General features: G+C 42.5%; 1 protein-coding gene across 3 annotated transcripts in view; it reads left to right on the top strand.

The window, feature by feature from the left end:
- Window positions 1–20,188, top strand: part of ENPP3 (ectonucleotide pyrophosphatase/phosphodiesterase 3) — a 210,104-nt gene that overhangs the window by 115,555 nt on the left and 74,361 nt on the right. For 2 of the 3 annotated variants that reach the window (XM_077486861.1, XM_077486863.1), the window contains exons 12-13: window positions 11,121–11,229; window positions 14,827–14,958. In XM_077486861.1, coding sequence (XP_077342987.1) covers window positions 11,121–11,229; window positions 14,827–14,958 — 241 coding nt within the window. The remainder of the gene's footprint in view (window positions 1–11,120; window positions 11,230–14,826; window positions 14,959–20,188) is intronic. The other variant, XM_077486862.1, reaches the window with a different exon arrangement.

The following is a 20,188-nucleotide window of genomic DNA, read 5'->3' as shown; positions in this document are numbered from 1 at the left end:
TGATCTCCTGCGACACCTTGAGGATGTGCAGGTCCCTCCGGACGCCCTCCTCGTGGCTCTAGATGTCGAGGCTCTGTACTCGAGCATCCCCCACGAGCAGGGCGTCCGAATGGCCAACACATTTCTCAAAAAACAAAACCATACAACTTGGCCCCTAATCGACTTTATACTGCAACTTTTGGATTTCATCCTTAGCAAAAACTTCTTTGTGTTTATGGATCAAATCTATTTGCAAACTCAGGGCGTGGCGATGGGGACAGCGTGTGCACCCTCCTATGCAAACCTATACCTGGGGGGATGGGAGCAATCCATATTTACTAATGAATCTTTACAGACCTATCTTGATTGCGTCCTCCTCTGGTATAGGTTCATAGATGACCTTTTGATAGTATGGACAGGCACCTCTCAAGCCTTAGAAGAATTTGTTAAAATACTAAATGTAAATTCATTCAATTTAAAATTCACATACACGTACCACTCGACCCAAATTGCCTTTTTGGATTTGAATATCACTAAAGACAATTCTGGAAAACTAACTACCGACCTCTATCGCAAGCCATCTTCGGGAAATACTTTACTACACGCTAAAAGCTCGCATCCCCGCCCCCTGATACGGAGCATACCATACGCCCAATATCTACGTACAAGAAGAAACTGCACCACAGATCAAAAATTCTTGGTTCAAGCAAAGAATCTACAGGAGCGCCTCCTTAATAGGGGCTACTCACGATCAAATCTAAGAAAGGCATTCAATAAAGCCTATGGGCGCACACGAGAATCCCTACTCTATGGCCCCTCCAGGCCAGCCTATCCTCCTACAGTGAAGATCATTACAAAATATTCTGCACACCAAAATATCTTTAGAGATATTCTATCACAGCACTGGCACCTTTTAACAGACCACCATACTCTAAATAAATATGTCAGACAAACGCCCGAATTGGTTTTCAAACGAGCAGCCACTCTTGGGGACAAACTTACCAGAAGTCACTACCAAATCCCCATACCAAATCGGCAAGGCCCTCGCGGCACCCACCCTTGCGGTAGTTGCCCTCGATGTCCATGGATATCTGAGGGAACTACCTACAATCTTCCAAATGGTGAAATTTTCATTCCATCTTTTCATGCCAACTGCGATACAAAAGGTGTTGTCTACTTAATGGTATGCGCCTGCGGAGCATTTTACGTAGGTAAAACCATTAGAGAACTTCGCCAACGTATAGGAGATCACCTGTATTATTCATCAGGTGGCAAACTCACTGCAGTGGGTCGCCATATAGGCATTCATCATAGATATCAGCCCCAAGTGGTTAAATTTCTTGTCCTTGAAGTAATCCGCAAAGATACTCGAGGTGGGGACTGGGACAGAGAGATTTTAAAACGTGAAACCTTATGGATCGAACGTTTAGACGCTCTGGTTCCGCCAGGTCTGAACGAAACAAAAACATACAAGTACTTTCTCAAATGAAGAGAAAAGAGTTAAAAACTTTTCTTTTCTTCTTCCATCCATAGCATTCCGCCATTTCTGGTTCCCCAGATTGCCCAATCTCCTGGTTCATCTGGCACCCTAGAGACTCCACCTTTTTCTCTGACACCGCTACTAATAATCCTTCGGTGCTAGCTATTAAAATACTATAGTGACAAGCGGTTCGCATTGTCCTAAACACTCTAATCTATGTAGTCATTTATCTAATGATGACCCTATATTTCTTCTTTTGCAGACTAAATGAACGTATTGGTGAGACTATGCATGTTTAAACAATATGCAATAAAATGTTGCCAATGTAATCGCCATACTAATCTGCTTATGTTCTCTTTTTATTAATTTAAAACTAACTTGTGAAACGAAGTGTGTAATGCTCAGGACCGTGCTGTTGCGAGGCATGAAGTATGGGAGGAGACTCCCAGGGGCGGGCATGCGCCTCTCCGGCGGCCCTGATAGGCCCCCAGTTTATGGGCGGCGTCAGGTCCGCTTCAGCAATTATTCGCCGAGGGTTTCCTCGGTGATCAGGGCTGACGCGCATTGCCACACAATGGCACATGCGCAGTAGGAGCGGCGGACCCGGCGACGTCATAGCTCGGCACCCGCGCCGTGCCTGTGACGCCGCCGGGTTGGGGGTTAAAGGTGCGCCAGCATGGCGTTCCTTTACAGCAGACCAAACACAGGATGGGAAGTCTCCATATTAAAAACCGCTGCTTGGACTGAGAAGCTACAGGAGGTATGCTGTTTTCTGGTAAATAGATCCCTTATATACCTTACAATCTGAAATGATCCTGCTGTGGTAAAACTGTACCGAGCTGACTAAATGATGTCTTTACTAGATCAGCATGACACACTCACACTAAACGAACAGCAACGTGGGTCTCCCTTCTGAATTAGGCACAATATCTATTCCGTATTGGATCTGTCCATCCGGGTTTTCCCCGGCATAACGATACCTGTACTGAAGCCTCAACGTCCATCGGAATTTTTATGCTGCTGCACCTTTACTTATGCTGCTTTCCTTTTTTAAAAAATTCTGGCTATACCGGTATGTGAATTTTTCTATAGCTACATTATAAGAAAAATAATTATGCTCAAGATGAATAAGCAGCCTATACCTTGCACATTCATTACTTGAAATTCTATGTTACTGTTTTGTAGCTGAACCTCCCGTGCCCGCCAAAAGGGTGGTCAATGCCCGATCTGGCAGGGACTACCCGAACTTCATGTGCCTCTCGATAACTGCATGGTGGTGAGCTGCATACTCCGTGTTTATATTATTTCTTTTCCTAACTGATTGTAAAAAATACATCTAATACCTTTAAATAATCGTTGTTGTTTTTTGTTAAATAATTTGTGATAAATCTCGTTGTAGACAAACAAGGTCTCCTGAAGAAGCGACAGAATAGTCGCGAAACTAGTAGAGAAACCAAAGACCGTATTGGACACAAAATACTGTCGTAACAAATGTTGTCTATGTTATAGCCATAATATGTATTTTTCTATATATGTACAAAAATTTCTTCTTTCTCTAAAAAAAGTTTTTTATACTCAATAATAAATATTTGTAATTTTTATATAAACTTGGTATCAAGACAGTCCATCATTTTGTAGGGGGACCTAAAGGCAAAATCATGGTTATGATGTTCCATGTATGAATCCCTTTGATCCTTTCCCCATAAATCCTTTTTTTTCAAACTTAAAGCATCTGGGTGTATAATTAAATGAACCACAACAATACTTGGTGCTTTAATATGCTCAACAAAAGAAAAATGTCAGATGTTGAAATAATTCATATATACTGTATTACATAACACATTTTGTAACACAAATGCTTCCTTTTTAAGGACGACATTAGATTTACTTAAAAGAGAAGTATGTTTTTTTAATTTTTTTATCCCATAATCATACTTACCTAGGTGGATGCAGCATCGGTCACCTGCCGCCTCTTCACTAAGAACCGAGCCATCAAACATCGCAGATGGCTTGGTTCTCTCACCTCCCCGAGTGAAGAGCTGCTGCCTGTCAATCAGCAGCTCTCACTGGAGCGCTGAACTGTGGAGGGGGCGAGGAGCGTCCGTCTCAGCGGCTCGCTGAGAGGCTGAGATGCCTATCAGTCCAGGCACCTGGCAGATCCAGACTTCCAGAGTCGGGATGACCTGGTGCCTGGACTGATATTGGTGACATCAGCAGAGAGCAGACTTTATACCGATCTCTGCTGAAAACGGGTCACAGGAGTGCAAAACAAATTGCACTCCTGTGATCCATAGGAGAAGCCCAGCTGAATGATCTCAGTCTGGACTTCTCCTTTAAGACCTAAACTACAATCTATTATGTACAGTATGTGTTAATCGCTGTACAAAGTGCTGTTTATGAGATTGACAATTTCAGTAATATCCTTCAATCCAGATCCCTTTACAACACTCACTGTATAGATATGGCATTTGCTGGACCTTGTATGTTCACTAATCATTTTGTCCTTTACCCCCGGTTCAAAATGGAGCGATATGTCATGCGATCTGAGAGATCAATTTTGCGTTGCCGCACCGATTTGCAAAAGTAGTTCCTGTACTACTTTTGCCGATTTCAGGTGCGACTTCAATAGATATCTGTGCATGAAGCTGCACAGATGTCTATCAAGTAGTATTTGAAATTGTGCTGACCTTGCTACTTTGAAATTGCGCTACTTCAAGTGAAGTGAAGGTGTGTTTTTACCACGCTGTCGTAGACTGGTGCGACCATAACTGTGTAGACTGTAAAAGAGTGAACCAAGCACATGTAAAGTGAAAATAATATAATTTATTATAAGAAAAGTAAATAAACAAAAGTAAAGGCACCTCCAATATGACAAACAGTGACTAACCAGCAGCCAACCCCAGTGACACACAATAAATAACTGCCTAAACCAAAAGTATATACAGGAGTAAGATGCAATCGTAATTGTAAACAAGCCAGGGTCATACACAGGAGATCAAGCAGTTAGGGCTGGGAACAAGACAGAACAGGGAGAGGGTAACAGGAGACGGGGCACAGGGGGAAGGGATCAGGCTGTGGGCAGGGGTCCAGGAATGGATACAGGGTAACAGGAGTCAGGATACAGGATCACGGCTAGTGAACACAGGTTAGGGCACAATGAACAATACCAAGGCCATGAGTGCAAGAATCTGCCGGGTATAAGTACACCCCCTGCAATTAGTCTCAGGTGATGCCTGATTGCAGCAAATGATGTTGGCTCCAGACTGCTGGGAGAGACCCGCTGGTGGACACCAGAACTGCCGCCCATAGATCTGAAAGTGTCACCAGCAGGTGAAACCTTTCCTGACACGTGCGTTTTGGTATGCTTGCAGCGCATTTATGGCACAGCAGATGTGCTCCTGCTACCCGCACATAACATGCCATTAATGTTGCACACTTGCAGCGCTTTACAAAATGTGTGGCAAAACATGTGTTTTCTGTGCAGTTTGCCACGTGTTCAGAAACTCACAGATGTGAATGGAGCCTCATTGTTCTTGTGTAAACACCCAATTTCACTTGCAGGCCCCATTCACCCCTAGAGTAGTAAGCGGGGTGCATGTTTTTTGGCTCATGTTTCCTTCAACACACAAAAGGTTTCAATGGGCTGCCCTACATGTGGCAAAGTTGGGACATTTTGGCATGTTGCGGTTTGCTTGTTTTTTACTGTGCGTTTTGATGCTAATTTTTCATGTGGCAAAATGTGTATTTGTTTCTGTTTAGGGTGCAGTTAACAATTAAATTCACCAAAAGAGCGACATTTTAGGTGTATAAAGGTGCCTATTTTCAGATCTAAAGGAGATTGTACAATTAGATTATATAGTGTATGCTGAGCTTAACAGATTTCCAGGGACACACCTGTTTTCAGCAATGCAGCTCTGCTCCACGTAGGCTCCTATGTAATCACTCAGCTTCTCCACACTCTACCAAATTAACAGTCTGTCCAAAATGAAGGACCAAAAAAAAAACAAAAAAACGATCACTGGGTGTGTATTTAGTGGGAACAGATAATGGTACATAGACTGTTAATGACTGTATGTGTGCACAGAGGTTTGGTGGGAGCAATCTCCTGAAGGGGGAGGACAGGTGCAGGGCGTGTGTTAATGAAGTCAGCTGGTGAAAGACTTCCCTCTACTGGTTTTCCTGTCCCAAATACCAAATTCAGGATGGAGCCGGAAGTAATAGTGGAGTGTTCTGTGGAACACAGTGTTGGCTGAGGTAAAGCATGTCCTAAAAGACAGAGAGAGCTTTTTTCTTTTTCTGCAACAGAGGTACATTAATGGTATATTGGCAGGGGTCAAGTCCTGGGAAAAAAAGTGTGGGAACTTCCACCCAAGATCCATTCCTCCACCAAAAAAAAAAAAAAAAAAAAAAAAAAAGGTACGCTCATATGCATATATACTTCACAGAAAATACAGTACAACATTTATTGTAAAGTGCGAGTTTACAAAAACAAAATAACGTGTCAAACAAAACAATCAACACAATGGGTGATGATCTTTCCCTCGCAGGGAATTTCTACCACAAATACACCCTGTTCCACATTCTGTTACACAGCCCATTCGAAAATATCCCACAAACAGGAATAAGTATTGGCAAAGTATTGAAGAGTATTGGCAGGGTTTTGCAGAGTATTGATAGGGTATTGCAGAGTATTGGCAGGGTATGTATTGAAGAGTATTGGCAGAGTATTGCAGAGTATTGGCAGGGTATTGCAGAGTATTGGCACAGTATTGCAGTGTATTGATAGGTTATTGCAGAGTATTGGCAGGGTATGTATTGTAGAGTATTGGCAGAGTATTGTAGAGTATTGGCAGGGTATGTATTGGCAGGGTATTGCAGAGTATTGGCAGGGTATGTATTGCAGAGTATTGGCAGGGTATTGCAGAGTATTGATAGGGTATGTATTGTAGAGTATTGATAGGGTATTGCAGAGTATTGGCAGGGTATTGCAGAGTATTGGCAGGGTATTGCAGAGTATTGGCAGGGTATGTATTGGCAGGGTATTGCAGAGTATTGATAGGGTATTGCAGAGTATTGGCAAGGTATTGCAGAGTATTGGCAGGGTATTGCAGAGTATTGGCACAGTATTGCAGATTATTGGCACAGTATTGCAGATTATTGATAGGTTATTGCAGAGTATTGGCAGGGTATGTATTGTAGAGTATTGGCAGAGTATTGTAGAGTATTGGCAGGGTATGTATTGGCAGGGTATTGCAGAGTATTGATAGGGTATTGCAGAGTATTGGCAGGGTATTGCAGAGTATTGGCAGGGTATGTATTGCAGAGTATTGGCAGGGTATTGCAGAGTATTGATAGGGTATTTATTGCAGAGTATTGGCAGGATATTGCAGAGTATTGATAGGGTATGTATTGCAGAGTATTGGCAGGGTATTGCAGAGTATTGATAGGGTATTGCAGAGTATTGTCAGGGTATTGCAGAGTATTGTCATGGTATTGCAGAGTATTGTCAGGGTATTGCAGAGTATTGATAGGGTATTGCAGAGTATTGATAGGGTATTGCAGAGTATTGGCAGGGTATTGCAGAGTATTGGCGGGGTATTGCAGAGTATTGGCAGGGTATTGCAGAGTATTGGCAGAGTATTGAAGAGTATTGGCAGGGTATTGCAGAGTATTGGCAGGGTATTGCAGAGTATTGATAGGGTATTGCAGAGTATTGGCAGGGTATTGCAGAGTATTGGCAGGGTATGTATTGCAGAGTATTGGCAGGGTATTGCAGAGTATTGATAGGGTATTGCAGAGTATTGGCAGGGTATTGCAGAGTATTGGCAGGGTATGTATTGCAGAGCATTGGCGGGGTATTGCAGAGTATTGATAGGGTAGTGCAGAGTATTGGCAGGGTATTGCAGAGTATTGACAGGGTATTGCAGAGTATTGGGAGGGTATTGCAGAGTATTGACAGGGTATTGCAGAGTATTGGCAGGGTATTGCAGAGTATTGACAGGGTATTGCAGAGTATTGATAGGGTATTGCAGAGTATTGGCAGGGTATTGCAGAGTATTGGCAGGGTATTGCAGAGTATTGATAGGGTATTGCAGAGTATTGATAGGGTATTGCAGAGTATTGGCAGGGTATTGCAGAGTATTGGCAGGGTATTGCAGAGTATTGGCAGGGTATTGCAGAGTATTGGCAGGGTATTGCAGAGTATTGATAGGGTATTGCAGAGTATTGGCAGGGTATTGCAGAGTATTGGCAGGGTATGTATTGCAGAGTATTGGCAGGGTATTGCAGAGTATTGATAGGGTATTGCAGAGTATTGATAGGGTATTGCAGAGTATTGGCAGGGTATTGCAGAGTATTGGCAGGGTATGTATTGCAGAGCATTGGCGGGGTATTGCAGAGTATTGGCAGGGTATTGCAGAGTATTGGCAGGGTATTGCAGAGTATTGATAGGGTAGTGCAGAGTATTGGCAGGGTATTGCAGAGTATTGACAGGGTATTGCAGAGTACTGGCAGGGTATTGCAGAGTATTGATAGGGTATTGCAGAGTATTGGCAGGGTATTGCAGAGTATTGATAGGGTATTGCAGAGTATTGGCAGGGTATTGCAGAGTATTGGCAGGGTATTGCAGAGTATTGGCAGAGTATTGAAGAGTATTGGCAGGGTATTGCAGAGTATTGGCAGGGTATGTATTGTCAGGGTATTGCAGAGTATTGGCAGGGTATTGCAGAGTATTGACAGAGTATTGCAGAGTATTGATAGGGTATTGCAGAGTATTGATAGGGTATTGCAGAGTATTGGCGGGGTATTGCAGAGTATTGGCGGGGTATTGCAGAGTATTGGTGGGGTATTGGCGGGGTATTGGCGGGGTATTGGCGGGGTATTGCAGAGTATTGGCGGGGTATTGCAGAGTATTGATAGGGTATTGCAGAGTATTGATAGGGTATTGCAGAGTATTGGCAGGGTATTGCAGAGTATTGATACTGATAGGGTATTGCAGAGTATTGATGAGTATTGGCAGGGTATTGCAAAGTATTGATGAGTATTGGCAGGGTATTGCAGAATGCAACTTACACACTAGTGACTGACCTCCTGGTATTCTCTTCCCTTCTGTTCTCGGGGGAGCCGGAGAAGTAAACTGGAAACGTGCAGCGGCTGTGGCCCCAGGAGGCACTGGGTAGAGGGGAGCGGGGGGACAGTCCGGAACTCCGGAACCAAGCAGGCGCGCAGCGTGTGTCACACTGACTCGTGCCAGTGCGTGCCCACGCACGGCCGAAGTCATGTGACCGGTTGCTAGATGCGGAGCGACTCCTGCCTAGCAACCAGTCACTCGGCGGCTGAGGAGCGGCGCGGACTACGCGCTGCATAGCCTCAGCCCTCAGACAGCTAATGGGAACGGCGTTCCCGCTGTGGAAATAGTACGGGAACGCCGTTCCCATGCGTTCCCGCAGCACTCGAGCCCTGTATATTGGTACACAGAGGAGCTGGAATTTAGAAAGAACAAGTGAACCGTTAAGTTTCCCATATATACATGGTGAGAGCTCCAGGGTTTATGACTGGTCTCCAGGGTTTATGACTGATGTGGAGAAAACAAACTTTCTGTTAATTATTTCTGTTATGTGTCCTGGGGCCTGGAGCTTTTGCAGAGCTTTGGTCGGAATAAAGCCTCCATTCCTAGGTCCACATTTTGCATGGAAGTCAGCCCTCATTTATTAGGCTCAATTGTCCACAAGCCTTTTTCTATATGAGCTGACTGATGCTCAAAGCTCTCTCTCTCGCGTGCGCGTTCTTTCTCCTGTGAGAGACTGCTACTCGGTGAAAGACTGACTGCTGAGAGAGCAAAAAAAAAGTGCTGCTAGTTTGCATTAGGGGACTAATTAAAGGGCACCTTGTTAGTCAAGAATTGACCTGAGTTTAGTTAGTGGCTTGGATGAGAAAAGGTATTTTTGTTTTTTATGATATATGTAGCGCTACCCCCGCTGGAGCCACTGGTGAATAAGGGATCACCCACCCTGCACAGCCAGGCACACATAATTTTCCACAGCACTGTTGCGTCAGGAAACAGTCCTTGTTTTTGTATTTTTATTAGGGGTATTGAACTTGGATGGGGTTAAGAGTATTATGGGATGACTGTTTGACTTTAGCACAATTTTCCAGGGACAACTTCTATACAGTCTAATTACACACACCGTAGCTCCTCCAGCACAACACTTGCTTGAAGCACAGCAGTAGGGCTCAGTCAGATTTTAGCAAATGCCCTTTACGGGCAGGGACCACAGGCCCTTTTGGTAGTGTAGCAAAATCCTAGTTCCCAGCTTTCCTCCTGTGGCTACTGATCCCAGCACCACCTCTTCGGGCACTGCCAGCCCACCTGGCTGCAGCTGCCCCTCTCTCTAGCCCTCTTGGCTAAGCTTCCACAGTCCTCCCAGACTGATTCTGCATCCACCTCAGACTGCTCTCACCCAGTCCTCTCAGACTGCCTCTTAGTCCTCCCCAACTGTAACACTTACCAGCCCACTTGGCTTTCTTTTCCTTGGAGATCTCCTGAACTGGCTCCTGCTGTCCTTACACCTGCACCCATGCCACTGGACAGGACTCCTTGGGTTTTCAGAGGAGCCCTCCTGCACCTTAGCTCCCAGACCCCAATGTCATCCCCCAGACCAGGGGGTTACTTTCAAGGGCCCACCGACAGCCTCCTAGCACTAGATTGCCACCTTCCACACAAACTCTCCTGCCCAGGTGGGCTGACCCTGAGTATTTGAGGGGGCCTGTCCCCTTCCAACCCACCTGTTGGGGATTGGTCAGGGCCCTCAAATACTCCAGGCAGCTACTCCTATCCCCCCTCCCATTCTTCTGAAAGTTTCCAGAAAGTTTCAGTAGTGGGGGGGGGGGGGGGGTACCAGAGATGTTGCCTGCTGAGTCATACCAGTCCTCCCTGGATCACCCGAACCAGATTAAAACACAGGCTTGGCTCCCAGCCAAACCTAAACATTTTACCTACTCTAACAAAAACCCTAACACTACCTATTGTAGCACACTAGAGGGTGCTACATACTGTATACTGCAGTGATGGCAAACCTTGGCACCCCAGATGCATTGGAACCACATTTCTCATGATGCTCAACTACACTGCAGAGTGCATGAGCATCATGAGAAATGTAGTTTCAAAACATCTGGGGTGCCAAGGTTTGCCATCACTGGTATACAGTATATTTGCTGTGCAAAGCCCTCCTACATTGAAACTGCATTTACTGCTTTGCTGAATAAAAGTGTAGGACAAACGGTCTTGGACTGTTCCTGGGTGTCCCTGTCTCATGCATTGCTTACCATTGCTAGTTGAGCCTGCTCCTCTTGCAAACTGATATCTGTCTGTGGGAATATTGATTTCATAAAACCAACACATTTGGGTTTCCTTGCAGTGTGATTTCTATAGTAATATTATATATTTTAATGCTAATAACCTAATTTAGTCTTGTGCAATGTGAAGGAAAGGGAACCTATATTCAGTTCAAACATTCAATTGTGTTCTTTTTAAGTTCTTTTGAATAGCAGATTAAACTTTATCTTTAACGTAAACGTAAATTTGTTTTTAACTAGCAGTTTTACTATGAAGGCATTTTATGTACTACCCAACTTCTTTATGTTTCCTCCTGATTTTTATTAGGTGATTCTCTCTTTGTTACGTGCTGACAGAACAGTGGGTATGTTAATGGATGGACTAAAGCAAAGGAATCTACATAACTGCGTGAACATGATTTTGGTTGCTGACCATGGTATGTGTTTTGTACATGTAGCTGTAGTCACAGTTCGGCTATTGCCAAGAGATCACAGAATATACTATGAGTCACTTAAAAAAATAAATACTTTAAGTTGATATATCAACTGTTTTGCAGACATTGTTATGTGGAAATTACACATTGTGATTGCTATACTAAAGAACTAGTGCTTATTTACTTTGAAAAGTGAATTTTCACTTTAAAAGAGAGAGGAAAATTCTTATTGAACCCCACCAGTGCATGATTTCACCAACTTACCCCTAAGCAGAGACTAAAGTTCTTGTTTATGAGTTATGTGCTTGGAACGGTGACCTGTAAATACTTTCATTTAAAAGAAGGCAATGAAGTATCTCACAGTGCTTTAAAGGTGGTTTATTTTGTACCGCTATGACCTTAATGGGTTTACTGTTCCCCTGGACTCACAAGCCCCGCACCATAGAGGCAGTAAAGCCATATTTTGTACTAATCGGGGCTAAGAAGCCCTCAACAGCTCTATGCAAGTTTGTAATACTGGTTCTATAAAATTAAGACCATATCTGTATACACCGGTGGTTCTGGATGCACAGATGGCTAAAAAAAAATATTTGCATGATATTTGCATTTGCAATTATTTGCATGACTCCAACCCCATACCCAAAAATGGAGATGATCTCCTTGTTTTTGCATTTTGTACTGAAAATCAGGGCATGTAAATACCTTCTTTTATAAGAATGCAATACTTTATCTCACAGTACTTTAGCGGTGGACTTTTCTGTTCCGTTTATACTTGGACCTTAATAATTGTACTTTTACTTGTATTAAAAGAAAAGTCTAAGTGTATTTGCTTTTATCCATGGTGCAGAAGTAAATGAAAGGTGCAATAAATCATACAAATACATATAGAAATTCCCCTCAACTCGCCCAAATCCAGCTATACTTGGGGGGACAGAAAGGAGCAGTACCTGTTGGCTTGTGTTGTAGTAAATAACGACACTCTGGAGAGGAGCACTTTGTTTCACAAATACACAAGCTCACAGCAATACACTCCAGCTACTACTGTAATCTCTGTCAGAAATCTGAGCCCAGAGCCACCAGCCTGCTAGTCCAAGAAGATTTTCTACAGTAATGGTTGAAGTATGTTGTTGTGGGTTGTGTTGCTCCTTCATAGGGCACCATTATTCACTACAACACAAGCTGACAACTTCAGCTCCATTTTCTCCTCCCAGTATAGCTGATGGTTGGGTCTGGGAGTTGCGAGAGTTAATAGGAATTTGTAAATATTGACTTGTGTTTTATCTCACCTCCCATTTATTATGTTCCATCTCAGATAGCAAGCAATTGTGCTGCAAGTTTGAAAATTACTTGCTAAGCTATTGATAGACTTGCCAGGCTTCACAAGTTCTATGACTCCAGATCAACTTTCTTTGCAAGCATTCTGCAAGTCTGCTGCTGGTTCTGGTTCAGTTATGTTGTGCAATAGTCATCCCACCACAGGGGTCACTGTGGCTAAATTATAATTCTGTAGACTTGCAGAGCTCTTGTTATAGACTCACCATTGCAACTTTGCTCTTGCTGGAGACTTGCCATGCAAATTTGCTACAAATTGGAAATGTGTCAACTAGAACTTGTGCTTCGAGTTCTCTGCTAGTGTACTACTTGCCAGTGAAAATGTGCAGCACGCTATTCTTGCTAACTCATTGATAGCAGCAAACACACTCAGTATTTCCTTTCAATACAAGAAAACTGAGAGTGGAGTTGTAGGTCTACAAAATTACAGACCAGAGATGAAGAATGAAGAAAGGGCAGGCTCAATGCTGGTGGTAACTCGCATATAGGAGCACCAATAATTTGGGCTTCAGGCTGGGCTGATCACAGCCAGCACTAATAGAAATAAAGCTTTTATTTCATAAAACCACCACAGAGATTTTAAAGGAACCATGTGCACTGCCCCCCCTGGGGTATTCAATAAGTATTTTCAGCTACTTTAACCACTTAAGGACCAGGCCTCTTTTTCGGACTTGGTGTTTCCATGTTTAAAACAGTTTTTTTTGCTAGAAAATTACTTAGAACCCCCAAACATTTTATATTGTTTTTTTTCTAACACCCTAGAGAATAAAATGGCGGTCATTGAAATACTTTTTTTCACACCGTATTTGCGCAGCGGTCTTAGAAGCGCACTTTTTTTGGAAAAAATTCACTTTTTTGAATAAAAAAATAAGACAACAGTAAAATTAGCCCAATTTTTTTTATACTGTGAAAGATAATGGTATGCCGAGTAAATTGATACCCAACATGTCACGCTTCAAAATTGCGGCCGCTCGTGGAATGGCGTCAAACTTTTAGCCTCAAAAATCTGCATAAGCGACATTTAAAAAATTCTACAGGTTGCATTTTTTGCGTTACAGAGGAGGTCTAGGGCTAGAATTATTGCTCTCGCTCTACCGATTGCGGTGATACCTCACATATGTGGTTTGACCACCGTTTTCATATGCGGGCGCTACTCACGTATGCGCTCGCTTCTGTGCGCAAGCTCGTCGTAACGGGGTGTTTTTTAATTTTTTTTTTTTCTTATTTATTTTAATTTATTTTATTTATTTTTACACTTTTTAAAAAAAATAAAATAAAATGGATCACTTTTATTCCTATTACAAGGAATGTAAACATTCCTTGTAATAGAAAAAAGCATGACAGGTCCTCTTAAATATGAGATCTGGGGTCAAAAGGTCCTCAGATCTCATATTTGGGCTAAAATGCAACAAAAAAAAAAAAAAAAAAAAAAAAAGAAAATCTGACATTTAAAAAAAAAATATACCTTTAAGAGGTATGGGCGGAAGTGACGTTTTGACGTCGCTTCCGCCCTCCTAGGGTATAGAGACGAGTGGGGGCCATCTTAGCCTCACTTGTCTCTATGCCCAGCCGACAGAAGGACCCGATCGCCTCCGCCGCTACCGACGGCTCCGGTAAGCGGCGGAAGGTGCGGGAGGGCGGCGGGAGGGGGTGGCACCTCTCCCGCCGCCGATAGCGGTGATCTCGCGGCGAATCCGCCGCGGAGACCACCGTTATCGTACAGCCGACCGCCGCCTGAAGAGATGGACACCTCGGTTGTGGCAGCAGCTGCTGCCGTTACCGAGATATCCCTCTTCAAAAAATGGACGTACATCGTCGTGCGGCGGTCGGCAAGTGGTTAAAGTACAGCTAAAGGTAAACCTTTTTCAGAGTTGGATGGAATGGTGTGGGATTAGAACCACTGTCAGTTTTTTTTTCTGACTGTGTGATACACAGGTACACCCATATGCGTATCCATGGAAGAAGACCCATTTCAGTGAGATTGTATATGGTGTACGCTTGACGCAAAAGGGTTGAATAGGCACTATCAATTTTTCCCTGAATGGGAAGATGAGAGGATCTCAATAAACTACATTGACCTATAAATTGCTTAGTTAAGAAATTACTTTCAAAGTGAATACTTCTTTACCTTTTTTTTTTTTTTTTTGAGATCACCTATGATTAATATGCAGCAAGAATTATTGTATCATTGAGGCAGCTGTGTTTAGGAATTTGTGCCTCAAAAAAATATGTAAATATGTGTAAAAATTATGATTGATTTTACTGCAGGAATGGAGCAAACATATTGCAATCAGCTGGAGTACATGACAAATTACTTTGACTCAATAAATTTCTTTTGGCTGTATGATGGACCAGCAGCTCGCCTGCGGGCATACAGAGTCCCACAGGACTACTTAACATGTAAGTCTTTAGTTTAGCTAGTTACCAATATCTTGCTTGTTAAAAAAATAAAAATAAAAATATGACATTACATTACATAGTAAGTATTGTAGCAAAAAGCACAAGGGCACATTAAGAGCATACCGTATATACTCGAGTATAGGTCGACTCGAATATAAGCCGAGGCCCCTAATTTACCACAAAAAAACTGGGAAAACTTATTGACTCGTGTAAAAGCCGAAGATGAGACATGCAGCAGCTATTGTTACAGCTTAAAAGAGTGGAAAAGAGGGTCAACAATGCCCATCTGCAGCTGCATACCTCCCTGTGTACCTCCCTGTGTCCATTGCAGCCTACCTGTGTCCTGTGCATGCCTCCGTGTGCCAATCTGCAGCCTCTGTGTCCTTCTGCAGCTCTGTGCCCATCTGCAGCTCCGTGTGCCATTTTGCACCGATCAGCATGTCATAAAAACATACGGCGGCCATTACAGGATTCAAAAGCCGCACCTCTCCTCCTCGTCTGTGACAGACGGCGGCCATTCCACTGTTCAAAAGCCGCGCCTCCCTGTCTGTGATAGGCGGAACACTCAATTTCCCAGCAGTCAGTGTTCCGCCTATCACGGACATCCGCTCATCCTCATACTACGGACGAGGATGAGAGGATGTCCGTGATAGGCGGAACACTGACTGCTGGGAATTGAGTGTTCCGCCTATCACAGACAGGGAGGCGTGGCTTTTGAACAGTGGAATGGCCGCCGTCTGTCTGCACGACACGCTGATCAGGTAGGCAGACGACGGTGACTCGAGTATAAGCTGAGGGGGGCACTTTCAGCCTAAAAAAAGGGGCTGAAAATCTCGGCTTATACTCGAGTATATACGGTATACATGAGGTGCTAAAGAGGTATATTTTAATGAAAGTGTTACTAAACCCATAACAGTAAAATCAGTCTATATATATGCAGCATAGCATGCTTGTTATAGTCACTGTGGAACTTAAGGGATTAATCCTCTGCATTGTGTAAAAAGGTTGTTGTATCATGTCTGCATAGATCCTTCCCATCCTGCACTGTCTATCTGGGGAAGGCCAGCTAACACAAGCAGAGTAGCCTACCTGCACATGCTCTGTTGTGCCTTTTATGCTGGAGAGAACAGTTACTTGTTCTCAGAGATAGCCAGGTCACATGATATTGACATCACACATGTGGGCATGTATACAGGCTGAAGTGGAAATCTCCTCCTTCCTGAACTCTCAGCACTGGATAAACTGTGTAGTTTATCATGTAACCGTGGTATACAGATCATCCAAAAAGGTATATAGTGGCAGTATTTTAATGTAAAAAGATTTATAAGCTGTAGGGGGGCGGATTTATATTATTGGGTTTAGTAACAAGGTAGTAATAAGGTTCTACAATACAATACACAAAAAGTAGAGGGTGAAAACTCGAAAGGAAGGGTTGTGAATAAATGAAAAAAAAAAAAATTTATACTGTATATTATACTTGGTTATAACTGTAGGCAAATAAGAACATATTACCAACATATTCCTAATATCTGATTTTTGGAGAGATTGAATTTCATTCTCTTCCTTGGGACTTTTTTTTAGAAGGATGGTGGCCAAACACACATCCATAAATGATCAATTTTCATCCTGGCCAATCTATTCAGTTTTATTCAAATCTGATGTAAATTAATCAGAAATGAAGCTATTCCATTGTTTGCAGTTTCAACATTTTAATCTAATCACACATCGATCAGATAATAAAATAGAAGTGTATATGGCCACCAAAACAAACATAAAACCCCCATTTTGGAAGTTGACTTTAAAAAAAAAATGTATATGAAATATTTTGCAGTAAAATTGGTAACTAACCATAATCAGTTGAACAAATAGATGACGATACTGCTCATACAGTGATGTGACATGGCTAGGGAGGGACTAGTGAATGATGGTTGTCAACAGCAAGATATTAGTAAAGGATTATAGACTACTGATCCTGCTTCAGGCTTGGGAGTATATTGTTGATACAGCCTCAGATTAGTTGTCACATGTGTCTAGTGAAGTACACCAGGCAGACAAGATTTTCAGCAGTTTTGAAAGCATCTTCTTTTAAACAACTTATTTAAATATAATGTATTTCCGTACTTTAATCTAAAAACATTTTGTTGGCAAAGAGAGGCTCCAGCATTTCATAGTGTTTGCCTAAAATGCATAAATTAGAATATGTTGAACTTCAGCTTTAACTTTTTTCAGTTTTGGCAAGGGCAAAAAAGAATAGGTTGTCTGCTGTGTGTGTACCATTGGATGGATTTCCATGACAAGAAGTGCAAGGAAATCTCAGGAGGGACAAAGACACTCTAATGCCCTGTACACACGCTCGAACTTTCTGATGGAAAATGTGCGATCGGATCGTGTTGTCGAAAAATCCGATCATGAGTGGGCTCCATCAACTTTTTCCATCAGAATTTCCGACACGCAAAGTTTGAGAGCTGGATCTAAAATTTTCCAACAACAAAATCCGATCGTTTAAATTCCGATCGTGTGTAGACAATTCCGATGGACAAAGTGCCACGCATGCTCAGAATAAATTACGAGACGAAAGCTATTGGCTACTGGCTTGTTTATAGTCCCGTTTTACGTGTTTTACGTCACCGCGTTCAGAACAATCGGATTTTCCGACAACTTTGTGCGACCATGTCTATGCTAGACAAGTTTGGGCCAAAATCCATCGGAAAAAATCTGATGGATTTTGTTGTCGGAAAGTCCGGCCATGTGTACAGGGCATTCGATATTTTCCTGTACCTTCTAACCTTTAAAGAAGAAGTAATGAAATGTTCTCAAAATGAGATGAAAATTCAAGGTGTCCCTAATGGAAGCTTTCCTCCCACCTCATGTTCTGCTGACAGCTGTAAAATTTGGGATTTCCCATAACTTTCTGCCCTAGTCACAATGGTCTCCAGAACAAATAGTGTGAATATCCCAAACAGGGACACATAGGGGGGGATTTACTAAAACTGGAGCACTCAGAATCTGATGCAGCTGCGCATGGTAGCCAATCAGCTTCCAACTTCAGCTAGTTCAATTAAGCTTTGGCAATAAAACCTGGACGCTGATTGGTTTCTATGCAGAGTTGCACCAGTTTTAGCATTCTTCAGTTTCGCAAAAAAAAAAAAAAATAATCACTTTATCAATTCTTGCTAGTGCAAACATTGGAAAAGATTAAAGTATATGACTGGACCTCACTGCCTCCCCTAGTGGTTTAAATATATACTGTAGCACAAGCACACAAGACAGCTCATATGAACTTGCTTAGGCTCCTTGCACACTACACTAGCAGTAGTGTTTACAACCCACCCCCTCCTGGAAAAGTGATCTGCGTTGGACAAGGAGGTTTGAAAGTATTCAAGAGGATACTGCTGTACTGCTGCCTGTTGGTAATTTTTTTTATTTTTTATTTTTTTATTGTTGAATTACAGTAATGCATTGCAAGACCACAGCGCAACTTTGAGACAAGTGTCCATGGTTATGGTGCGGTGCACTGCGATGAAAAGCATGCGCTTTTGGGTGGTCTGGGGGAAGAAAAAAAAACAACAACGAATCAACTGCCTGGTTTTACAGCCCCCTGGCCACTCATGTGAAAGCAGTGTTCCATGACAGTGTCCAAACAAAAAGGTTTCTTCTGGTCTTCTGTGGTGATTCTGTATTACTGCTGATAGCGTAGACCTTACTCTTCTTGGTCTACAGAACTCTGCTATTTGTTTTCTTCCTCGTGTTCTAACATGTTCCTGTGGTATGATTAGGACTTAACTTGACCGCTGCCTTAATTAGAATGCTTCCGGAATGCCAATCCACAGTAATTTGACTTGTGTGTGTGTTTTTTTTTTAATCTATCATTTTTTAATTTCACTTCAGTTACAGAAAGTGAGAGCCATTGATACATATTTTAACTACTGAGTGGTGCCCATTTGGAGGGGCAACCAATTTGTTAAAGGCACACCAACATAACAAAGAACTGTGCCCTACATTTTAGAAATGAGGACCCTCTATTCTTTTTAGTCTTAAATCATAACTAAAGGCACAACTTTTATTTTAGTTTTGGATAGTGGAGAGGATTTTTTGTTGCTGCCTGTGTCCGTATCAGGGAGATTCATCCTCTCTATTTGTCCTGTTTACCATTATCGTTGAAAGTGAAAGTAAAAGAAAATCCCACATTTTGGGTTGTCCCCAGAAAAAGTAAATAAGAGAGCGGAAATCTTCCAATGGGGTAACGAGTTCTGGAGACCTGGGGGTCCCCAAGGAATTCCCTTAATTTGCAGGGATTTCCCCTCACTTCCTGTTTGACATTGGGACAGGAAGTGAAGTGAAATCTCCACAATGGCACACAGATGGCAAAACAAAAATGGGCAGGGGTTATAACCCTCTCTTACACTCTCCAAAATTAAAACAAAATGCCTATAGTTTTACTGTAATGTATGCATTTCCAAGTATACTGTACATGGAAGCTGAACGGTGTCTAAAGTCACCTTTGTATTGTGGAGTCCTACTCTAATCAGTGAGTACACTTACAGCGCTTGAACATCATCCTCTCGGACCTCTGTCTTTATCTGCCATTTTGATATTTAACCCTATGCATAGCAGCATTTGCCATGGGGTGATCATTGGGGTTGCCACTAAATAGCATCACCAAACCTCCTTGTGGGGGGTTTTGGTTAAAGCCTTACTGCTTAGGTTACCTGTTGTTACTACCTGTTGATTGATAAAAAGGTCTACAATACCTTTTATGATTCCATACAATCTAGAGCAGGAGTCTCCAAACTATTGGCCTCCAGTTGTGCAGGACTACAATTCCCACCATGCCTAGTCATGTCTGTGAATGTCAGAGTTTTATAATGCCTCATGGGACCTGTAGTCCTGCAATAGCTGGAGGGCCGGAGTTTGGAGTTCCCTGGTCTAGAGTTATGAAGTATGAGCTGAACATTTGGATTATGTGGGGGACTATGGAACTGTTTGAAGGATTATTTTATATCTGAGTTTCACAAATCCAGGGGCCAAATCCAGTAATAGATATTTATTTTTATAACATCATTATACAGTACATATGCATGATCTTTTATATCTTTTATGAAGCCAAACACCATTCAGCTCATAACAGAAGTCTGTACCTTCACCTATTGCAGACCAATGTTGCACTCTGTTTGGTGCCAGAATGTGTTTAAAAAATAATCACTTCTATGCTCCAGGAGTTGGAAATAGT

This window comes from Lithobates pipiens, unplaced genomic scaffold (assembly GCF_037356315.1).
Source record: "Lithobates pipiens isolate NorthernLeopardFrog02 unplaced genomic scaffold, aLitPip1_a1.2 Scaffold_18, whole genome shotgun sequence".
NCBI lineage: Eukaryota > Metazoa > Chordata > Amphibia > Anura > Ranidae > Lithobates > Lithobates pipiens.
The sequence above is the reverse complement of the archived record's forward strand: the minus strand, read 5'-3'. Positions and strand labels throughout refer to the sequence as shown.